This window comes from Pan paniscus, chromosome 15, assembly GCF_029289425.2.
Source record: "Pan paniscus chromosome 15, NHGRI_mPanPan1-v2.0_pri, whole genome shotgun sequence".
NCBI classification, from domain to species: domain Eukaryota; kingdom Metazoa; phylum Chordata; class Mammalia; order Primates; family Hominidae; genus Pan; species Pan paniscus.
The window spans coordinates 92,381,287-92,392,095 of record NC_073264.2 but is presented as its reverse complement, the minus strand read 5'-3'; the positions used below and the strand labels follow the sequence as shown (position 1 = coordinate 92,392,095).

The 10,809-nt window shown below is 50.7% G+C and overlaps 1 protein-coding gene across 4 annotated transcripts in view; it reads left to right on the top strand.

Annotated features, from left to right (window-relative positions):
• Window positions 1–9,509, top strand: part of GPR68 (G protein-coupled receptor 68) — a 32,105-nt gene extending 22,596 nt beyond the window's left edge. For all 4 annotated transcript variants that reach the window (XM_034938015.3, XM_003832767.5, XM_008958200.5 and 1 more), the window contains exon 2: window positions 6,865–9,509. In XM_034938015.3, coding sequence (XP_034793906.1) covers window positions 6,964–8,091 — 1,128 coding nt within the window. In that variant the 5' untranslated portion in view covers window positions 6,865–6,963 and the 3' untranslated portion in view covers window positions 8,092–9,509. The remainder of the gene's footprint in view (window positions 1–6,864) is intronic.
• The last annotated feature ends 1,300 nt before the right edge of the window (window positions 9,510–10,809 follow it).

Below are 10,809 nucleotides of genomic sequence, written 5' to 3'. Positions count from 1 at the left end.
CCCTTCTCTTCCTCTTGCATTTCGTCTGTTTCCACACATTTTCCACAGGTAGAAACTCTCCTCTGCTTGGGCAGCACTTCCTCTTTCTCCTGATCTTACTGTAACTGCCGATGCTCAGGAAGGCCTTTCCTGACAGGGTGAGGCCCCCACCCGTGAATCCTCACAAAATCCTGCACTCTCTTTGTGAGCTTGTTTCACTTATCTTCTCTCCTCCGCCTTAAGACTAAAAACCACTTGTTACTAGGGGCCAGTGTCTAGTGTTGTGCCTTCCATATAATAGACACTCGGTGAGTATTTGCTGTATGAATGAATACTTGGGTGGATGGATGGATGAATGGATGATGGATACGTGAATGGATGGATGAACAGATGGATGGATGGGTGGATGATTGGAGAACCATGGAAGCATTTGCAGCAGGGTGTGACTGGGTTAGATTTCTGTTTAGAGGATGGCTTTGAGGATAGTAAGATGAGACAGGAAGCAGCCCAGGAGGAGGCTGTTGCACTGACTCTGGGAAGGAGCTCTTGACCAAGCCCATCTAGGGTGCTGGCAAGACAGCTGAAGAGAAGGAGATGGATGTAGGAAATACTTAGAGTTGAAAATGGTAGAACTTGGAAATTAACTGGACGCTGTGGATGAAGATGTGGGTGAAAGCTGAAGGCCAGCCATTGACATGAGTGATTGGGCAGGTGAGGAGGCCCCTTCCAAGAACAGGGCAGTGGAGAAAATGATGGACCCAGCGTGGGCCTCACTGAGCGTGTCCTGTGAGTGGCAGGAAGCCGGTTATGCCTTCATCCTGGGAAAGACCTGGGAGTCATCAGAGTGTAGATGGGGTTGAAACCACGGAGAAGCAGCCATCCCACAGGGAGTGCACAGGGAATAAAAAGGGCAAACCAGTGTTTAATGTGTGTGGCAGAGAGGCCCACTGCACCCACCATACACTGCCTTGCATGATAGTGATTTGTGCATGGGACATTCCTGTCTTTCAAGCTTGGAGGTTCCTTGAGACTGGGAGCCATTTCTTGCATTTTGTTTGTTTTGAGATGGGGGGTCTCACTCTGTCACCCAGGCTGGAGTACAGTGGCACGAACATGGCTCACTGCGGCCTTGACCTCCTGGGCTCAAGCGATCCTCCCACTTCAGCCTTCTGATTAGCTGGGACTATAGGTGTGCACCACCATGCTTTGCTAATTTTTAAATTTTATGTAGAGACAGAGTCTTGCTGTGTTGCCCAGGCTGGTCTTGAATGTTGCGGGAAGTCAGGGACCCTGAATGGAGGGACCGGCTGAAGCCATGGCAGAAGAACATAAATTGTGAAGATTTCATGGACATTTATTAGTTCCCCAAATTAATACTTTTATAATTTCTTATGCCTGTCTTTACTGCAATCTCTGAACATAAATTGTGAAGATATCATGGACATTTATCACTTCCCTCATCAATACTCTTATGATTTCCAATGCCTGTCTTTAATCTCTTAATCCCATCATCTTCGTAAGCTGAGGATGTATGTTGCCTCAGGACCCTGTGATAATTGCGTTAACTGCACAAATTGTTCGTAAAGCATGTGTGTTTAAACAATATGAAATCTGGGCACCTTGAAAGAAGAACAGGATAAAGCGATGTTCAGGGAGCAAGGGAGATAACCATTAGGTCTGGCTGCCTGAGAGCTGGGTGGAACAGAGCCATATTTCTCTTCTTTCAAAAGTGTATAGGAGAAATATCGCTGAATTCTTTTTCTCAGCAGGGAACGGCCCTGAGAAAGAGAATGCATTCCCAGGGGTAGGTGTCTAAAATGGCTGCTCTGGGAATGTCTGTCTTATACGGTTGCAGATAAGAGATGAAATAAGCCCCAGTCTCCCATAGCGCTTCCAGGCTGATTAGGATGAGGAAATTCCCGCCTAATAAATTTTGATCAGACTGGTTGTCTGCTCTCAAACTCTGTCTCCTGATAAGATGTTATCAATGACAATATGTGCCCAGTGGGACATGAAACTTCATTAGCATTTTTAATTTCACCTCGGTCCTGTGATTTTGCCCTGCCTCCATTTGCCTTGTGATATTTTATTACCTTGTAAAGCATGTGATCTCTGTGACCCACACCCTATTCATACACTCCCTCCCCTTTGAAAATCACTAATAAAAACTTGCTGGTTTTGTGGCTTGAGGGGCATCATGGAACCTGCCGACATGTGATGTCTCCCCTGGACACCCAGCTTTAAAATTTCTCTCTTTTGTACTCTTTCCCTTTATTTCTCAGACCGGCCAACACTTAGGGAAATAGAAAAGAACCTATGTGAAATTACGTTAAATTATCGGGGGTGATTCCCCTGATACTTGAACCCCTGGGCTCAAGCGATCCTCTTGCCTCAGCTAGTGCTGAGATTACAGGCGTGAGCCATCACACCCGGCCCATTTCTTGTTGACCTCTAGGTCCTCCATGTCTAGCTTGGTGCTGTGAACATCCGAGATGCTCTACACACACTTGTGCAGTGAAAGCCAGGGTACTGGATAGTTCAAGCTGCTTCATCTGTCTGACCTTGGTTTTCTCATCTCTAAAATGGACACATCTCTAAATGGCTGTTTTTAAAATTGGACAAGAGAACAGAAGTGAAAAGCTCTGTAAACTGTAAAGTATTTTGCAAATAAAAGGTGTAAGTGCTCAGGTTTAATCGCTTTTTCTTGGGGCCTCGAATCAGCCGGGAGACATCCCAAGGGCTGCGACCTGGTTGTGCCCACAAGGTCCTGCTGGATCACATTCCCCTGCCAGCTTCCTCTGTTTCCCTGCCTTGGGAGCTCTTGTAGGGCATGCACTCAGGAGCTGAACCCTGGACCTTCCAGACTCTCCTAGCACTTTGCTACTCAAAGTGTGGTCCATGGGCTGGCAGCATCCGCATCACCTGGCAGCTTATTTGAAATGTAAAATTCCTGAGCCCCAGCCCAGACTCACTGAGTCTGAAACTCTGGAGGTGAGGCTTAGCGATCTGTCATAACAAATTCCCCGGGGGATTCTGAAGCACCTAAGTTCAAGCACTGCAGCATTAGAATACCAAAACCCTCTTTTCTCTCCAAAATGAACGTAGGAGGTGCTTTCATCTAAACGGAGTAAATGTTTCTTTTTTGTTCTTTAGGCTTGAATGTTTCTGACTTTGGTTGCCAGAATTAGCTTATTGTTGGCCTAGGGAAGAGGAAGCACCACCCTACATGTATATACACCCACCACTCGTAAACCATAGCCTGATGACGCTCAGTGAATTTCCAAGATGACTGGTTGTGTTTTCATGGGGGCTTCATTTGCCATTTGGGGGGGAGCCTGGGGGCCTGTGCTTTTATGAATGGATTTTGTCTTCCTGCGGGCAGATTTTGTGTGGACTGTGGAGAATCTCAAGTAAATTCGGAAACCGGAACGGCCCTGGATAGGGGACCTTTTGGGGACACGAGCTGCAGTGGATTTCCTCATATGTAAGCCTGGCAAAGGATTTGGCCCCATAGGTGTGAGCTTGCAATTCAGGGACAGGAGGGCTGGCAAGAGGAGGGTGACTAGGGCTGAATTCTGATTCATTGGGCTATGGGAAGAGTTTTGGGATCACGGACTTCAGCTGTTCCTTCTCCCCTTTTTCTCACCACCAAAACATACAAATGAAAACAAACAAACAAACCCCAAACCCACCGTTGTGTATTGCCGGTGGAAATGTAAGATGGTGCAGCCACTGTGGAAAACGGTAGGGTGGTTCCTCAAAAAATTAAAAATAGAACTAACATATGATCCAGCAGTTCCAATTCTGAGTATATACCCAAAAGAACTGAAAGTGGGAACTTGAACAGATCTTTGTACACTCATGTTCATAGCAGCTTCATTCACAATAGCCAAAAGATAAAAACAATCCCAATGTCCATCAATGCATGGATAAACCAAATGTGGGCTGTGCATACCGTGGACTATTATTCAGCCTTAAAAAGGCAGGAAATTCTGACATGTGCTACAACATAGATGAATCTTGAAGACATTATACTAAGTCAAATAAGCCAGACACAAAAGGACAAATATGGTCTGATTCCATTTATATGAGGTACCTAGAATAGTCAAGTTCATAGAGACAGAAATGGTGGTTGCTAGGGGCTGGGGAGTTATTAATTTTGCAAGATGAAAAGAGTTCTGGAGATGGAGGGTGGTGATGGTTGCACAACAGTGTCGATATACTTAATGCATTTGAAAGTGGCTAAAATGGGCCGGGTGCGGTGGCTCATGCCTCTAATCCCAGCACCTTGGGAGGCCGAGGTGAGTGGATCACCTGAGGTGGGGAGTTCAAGGCCAGCCTGACCAACATGGAGAAACCCCGTCTCTACTAAAAATACAAAATTAGCCGGGCGTGGTGGCGCATGCCTGTAATCCAACTACTCAGGAGGCTGAGGCAGGAGACTCGCTTGAACTTGGGAGGCGGAGGTTGCAGTGAGCCGAGATTGCGCCATTGCACTCTAGCCTGGGTAACAAGAGTAAAACTCCGTCTAAAAAAAAAAAAAAAAAGTGGCTAAAATGGTAAATGTTATTTTATGTGTGTTTTACCACAACGAAAACAAGAAGCAACTCCCTCCACCACCACCACTGGAATTCTAGGCCAGTGCCCTGGAGAGGACGGAAGAGGTGAGTCAGAGACTGGGAGTCCCTGTTTTCTGGGAACTGAGAGGTTGGGAGCTGAGTCTCAGGCAGAGACTGTACGTGGCAGGGATGTGGAGCAAGGAGACCTGGATTCTAGCAGCAACGCTTCCAACCTCAGGCTGGCTTCAGGCAAGTCACTTGCCCTTTAGAACCATAGTTTCCTCGCCTGGAAGGTGGGAAGTGTCGTTCACCTATGCATCCAAGAAGTTCTTTTTGTTTTTGAGACGGAGTCTTGCTCTGTTACTCAGGCCGGGGTGCAGTGTCATGATCTCAGCTCACTGCAACCTCTGCCTCCCAGGTTCAAGTGATTCTCATGCCTCAGCCTCCTGAGTAGCTGGGACTACAGGTGCCTGCCATAAAACCTGGCTAATTTTTGAATTTTTAGTAGAGACGGGGTTTCATCATGTTGGCCAGGCTGGTCTCGAACTCCTGACCTCAGGTGATCCACCTGCCTCTTCCTCCCAAAGTGCTGGGATTACAGGTGTGAGCCACTGCGCCCAACCAAAACATCGTATTCTATCTTGCTCAAACTTATTCATATATCTGGAATTGTCTTTGTTAAATTCTCAATAAGAACTTCTTTTTTTTTGAGATGGAGTCTCACTCTGTCGCCCAGGTTGGAGTGCAGTGCTGCGATCTCGGCTTACCGCAAGCTCTGCCTCCCAGGTTCAAGTGACTCTCGTGCCTTAGCCTCCCGAGTAGCTGGGATTACAGGAGCCCGCCAGCATGCCCAGCTAATTTTCAGTAGAGACAGAGTTTTGCCACATTGGCCAGGCTGGTCTCAAACTCCTGACCTTAAGTGATCTGCCCACCTCAGCCTCCCAAAATGCTGGGATTATGGGTGTGAGCCACTGCACCCAGCCAATAAATAGGAACTTTTCACTAATTCCAGTAACATTATAATCTCCTACTCCTCCTCTTTGCTTCTGGAAAAACAATGCCCTGTGTTTGCATACCCATCATTTGATCTGGCCCTGATACTGATCCCCAAGGGCAGGTGTTTTTATCTCCATTTGACAGGTGAGGAAACCTAGGCTGAGACAAGGTAAGTGACTTGCAGTCTGTACGCGGCTGGCCCTGGCCTGGCGCTCATGTCCTGGGGCCTTGGTCCAAAGCTTTCCCGGAGCTCCATGGAGGAGAGGAGAGGTAGCTCTTGCTGGATGAACACCCAGGAGTCCAGGCTGTGCTTGTGGGAAACTGGGTTTTTGTTTCTTGCCAGAACGCGGTAAAATGTGGACAAGGTTGGGCCTCTTCTGATGCTATCTGGAGAGGTCCCCATGAGGGGCAGTGGTCTCAGTGTAAATGGACTTAAGTAGTACATTCCTGTGAGCAAGTAGGACAAATGTGAATGCCGCCTATTGCTGTGGATGAAGGTGGCCGGTGCTGTCACGTGTGGGTTAGAACTGATCTTTGCCCCAAGTCTCCCTGGGAGAGCAGGCTCAGGGTAGGCACATGCTCATAAGAACCTCTAGCCTTACTTGCTACACCAAGGGAGCAGGAAAATATATAAAGGATAGGCAATAAATAGGCAAAGCCAGGGAATGGGGAGGGGAGACGTAAGCTACCCTGCAGCATCTTGGTATGTGACCCATTCGGATATATTCTTTTTTTTTCTATTGACACAGAGTCTCCCCCTGTCACTCAGGCTGGAGTAGAGTGGCACAATCTTGGGTCACTGCAACCTCCGCCTCCCAGGTTCAAACGAATCTCCTGCTTCAGCCTCCCGAGTAGCTGGGATTACAGGTGCATGCCACCATGCCCAGCTAATTTTTGTATTTTTAGTAGAGACAGGGTTTTGCCATGTTGGCCAGGCTGGTCTCGAACTCCTGACCTCAAGTGATCTGCCCACCTTGGCCTCCCAAAGTGCTGGGAATACAGGTGTGAGCCACCTCGCCTGGGGCTCCCATTCAGATCTATTCTTCTTGTTATTTATTTATTTATTTATTTATAGAGACAAGGGCTTGCCATGTTGCCCAGGCTGGTCTTGAACTCTTGAGCTCGAGCGATCCCCACCTCCCAAAGTGCTGGGCTTACAGGTGTAAGCCATCATGTCCAGCCGTTCAGATATTCTAGTTGAATTGGAGTTGGTGGGCTAGTACACCTTCTAAATTAAATGAGTAAAGGATTTAGAACGGTGCCTGACACACAGTAGGTGCTACATGCATGTTAGCTACTATTATAAACCTTTCCTGCCTCTGACTTTCAGGGTCTTGCCCACCACCAGCGATGCCCAGCCCTTGGTAGAGCTTGAACCACCTTCTATAAACAGGATGGCGGTGGAGAGACAGGCCCAGTCCCTGAGCCCATGAGGAGTGTGGCCCCTTCAGGCCCAAAGATGGGGAACATCACTGCAGACAACTCCTCGATGAGCTGTACCATCGACCATACCATCCACCAGACGCTGGCCCCGGTGGTCTATGTTACTGTGCTGGTGGTGGGCTTCCCGGCCAACTGCCTGTCCCTCTACTTTGGCTACCTGCAGATCAAGGCCCGGAACGAGCTGGGCGTGTACCTGTGCAACCTGACGGTGGCCGACCTCTTCTACATCTGCTCGCTGCCCTTTTGGCTGCAGTACGTGCTGCAGCACGACAACTGGTCTCACGGCGACCTGTCCTGCCAGGTGTGCGGCATCCTCCTGTACGAGAACATCTACATCAGCGTGGGCTTCCTCTGCTGCATCTCCGTGGACCGCTACCTGGCTGTGGCCCATCCCTTCCGCTTCCACCAGTTCCGGACCCTGAAGGCGGCCGTCGGCGTCAGCGTGGTCATCTGGGCCAAGGAGCTGCTGACCAGCATCTACTTCCTGATGCACGAGGAGGTCATCGAGGACGAGAACCAGCACCGCGTGTGCTTTGAGCACTACCCCATCCAGGCATGGCAGCGCGCCATCAACTACTACCGCTTCCTGGTGGGCTTCCTCTTCCCCATCTGCCTGCTGCTGGCGTCCTACCAGGGCATCCTGCGCGCCGTGCGCCGGAGCCACGGCACCCAGAAGAGCCGCAAGGACCAGATCCAGCGGCTGGTGCTCAGCACCGTGGTCATCTTCCTGGCCTGCTTCCTGCCCTACCACGTGTTGCTGCTGGTGCGCAGCGTCTGGGAGGCCAGCTGCGACTTCGCCAAGGGCGTTTTCAACGCCTACCACTTCTCCCTCCTGCTCACCAGCTTCAACTGCGTCGCCGACCCCGTGCTCTACTGCTTCGTCAGTGAGACCACCCACCGGGACCTGGCCCGCCTCCGCGGGGCCTGCCTGGCCTTCCTCACCTGCTCCAGGACCGGCCGGGCCAGGGAGGCCTACCCACTGGGTGCCCCCGAGGCCTCCGGGAAAAGCGGGGCCCAGGGTGAGGAGCCCGAGCTGTTGACCAAGCTCCACCCGGCCTTCCAGACCCCTAACTCGCCAGGGTCGGGCGGGTCCCCCACGGGCAGGTTGGCCTAGCCTGGGTCCTCCGCGGGTGGCTCCACGTGAGGCCTGAGCCTTCAGCCCACGGGCCTCAGGGCCTGCCGCCTCCTGCTTCCCTCGCTGCGGAGGCAGGGAAGCCCCTGTAACTCCTGAAGCCTGCTCTCGCTTGCTGAGCCCGCTGGGACCCCCGAGGGTGGGAATAAGCCCCGGTTGGCTCATGGGAATAAGCCGTGTCCTCTGCCGCGGCTGCGATGTGGCCAGGCTGGGGCTGCTGGTCGGGGGAAGACAGTGAACTGCGCTCCCTGGCCTGCTTCCTGCAGTTTGTGCATGGGGAGTGTGAGGACATGGAGGGTGGGAGGCTGGGCGTTCAGCTGCCAGGGCCTTCCAATGCCACCGTTGTCACAGACAACGCCTGTCCAAATGTCCCGGTGGGATCAGCACTGCAGCCTGACCACAACAGGGTGGGAAGGGAAGACTGGAGGGGGAAGGAAGGCAGGAGGGGGAAGGAAGAAAGAGGGGGAAGGAAAGAAAGAGGGGGAAGGAAAGGAGGAAGGGGAAAAGGAAGGGAGGAGGAGAGAAGGAAGGTAGGGGGTGTTGGGTTGGGAGAATTGAGGGAGTTATAGGCAGAGGAGGACCCTAGCTCCAGCCATAAGAACTGGGAGAGCCGCCTGCTGCTCCAGAAGACCTGCCCACCTCCACAGAAATGCTAGCCCTTCAGCCCTTCTGGTCAGTGAACTGGGACCAGCTCTGACTAAGGATGCCCTCCATGGCCTGGGACTCGAGTTCTTCAGAACCAAGAGGCTAACTGGGCTTCCTCCAAGAAGGGACCAGGGGCTAGGAGCAGAAGTTGGCATCAGCAAACATTTCTGGAATCTACCAAAGGGAGGCCCAGGCAGAACCCCTTCCTCAGTCTCCCTTCCCCTCTTCCCCCCAGCCTCGAAGAGGTTGATCCTTTGTGCTGTGTCTCTTAGCCCTTTCATCGGGGATGCCCAGAGGCAACAGCCCATGCTGGAGGTGCCCCAGGGAAGGGTGCTCACAGTGGTCCCAGGGCTACACTTGGCTTTGACTGCGCAGCCCCTGCTCAGATCCTTGTGGAGGGTGTCTGATGACTTGGGGAGGTTCTCTTCCCCTTCCTAGAGGAGGAAGTGACCAAGTTTGAAGGCGGCAGAAATGGCCACACAGCCAAGAAGAGCCCATGCATCTCAGTCCAGGATTTTACTGGGTCAGTGACATTGGTGGAAGCCTCCATGCCTCCTCATTCCACAGCACTTCCTCCTATGTTGACCTTAAACACTGGCTTCCCACTGATACAGACTGGGATGAGCTGAGGGCAGTCTCATTTACTGTCAAGAGTTGTATTTTTGTATTGTCCTTTTTGCCAAGTCTACATGTGTTGACTCTCTAATGGATTTATGTAGCCCACTTCAGTCTGCAAATAAAGCAAAGTAACTGGACACCTTGGGAGTATGCTGCAGTCCTTATGGGGTAAGGGAGTCTTCAACACCAGGGGGTCTAGAGGGCCCTTGAAGAACCAAAGGAGTCAGGAAAGGGCAGAGGTTGACCTTCTCAGGGCAAACTCAAACAGAGCGATTAGGGGATTTGCACTTGATTACCCAGCAAATGGTCAAGAAAGACACAGCCCTCAAGTGAAGTAGAGCCTTTTCTCCCTCCACTTGAGATTCATGAAGTGCCACCCAGTTCTTCAGTGTGGTGTTGCAAATTCGCTCTGTGGTTTAACTTGGCCAACTCCCTTTTGAGGACAGAGCCCAGTCATGTGGTTTGGAGAATATCACCCACTCTGTCCTTGGCCACATGACCCCTTGTACCTGCTGGGTAGCTGCTCCCCACAGTGAGGGAGGGCGCCATCAGACCACCCCCTCCTCACTAGAGAAGAAGGGCCTGTTGCATTCATCTTTGTGGGGCTGTCCTCAGTGACGGGGCTTTGTTTGGAAAGGCCCACATTTGCTGACCTGCCTCTTTAGGCTGGAGCATCTTCTCAACAGTGGCATATGCCATGTTTATCACTGAGGATTAACTGCATCATATTAAAATGTAAATTTGATCTTGGTCACTTAATCCCTCTCTGGGTCAGGCTCCTAGAGTCCTGGAGTGTTCCAGAAGAGTAGATCCTTCTTCTAAACAGATTAAGTAAGGACAATATTGGGGATTATGACTCCTTTCTCTCCTGAGAGGATGGGTGGAAGAAAAAGTCCATCTGGTTTGGAAGGTGACAGAAGCCATTAGGATTTATTTCTTATTCACCAGAGTTGTTTAGTCAGATGAGGGCTCATCTTCCTGTTTACACACAGGGCTCATCTTCCTGTTACACACACTGGTCTGTGGGTTGGCCAGACAAGAGTGGGAGAAATTTTCGGCACGAAATACATCCCCATCTGCTGCTTTCCTCTGGCTGGTCCAACCAAAAGAGAGCCAAACTCTGACCCTCTTGGCTCGTTGCTTTTCTGAAAAAGCCATTTCTTGTAGCTGGTGATCCTGAAGCCTCCATCCCTGGAATTCATCTGGCAAGACAGTAGTCTCTGATGATACTATGATTTGAATGTCCCCTCCAAAACGCATGCTGAAATTTCATTGCCATTGTAACTATGCGAAGAGGTGGGACCTTTAAGAGGTATTAGGTCATGGGTTAATGCTGTTATGGTGGGAGAGAGTTTGTTATTGGGGGAGTTCAGCCCCCTTTTTTCCTCTCTTCAGAGCTTGCTTGCCTTTCTGCTTTCTGCCAGGAGATGACCCTGC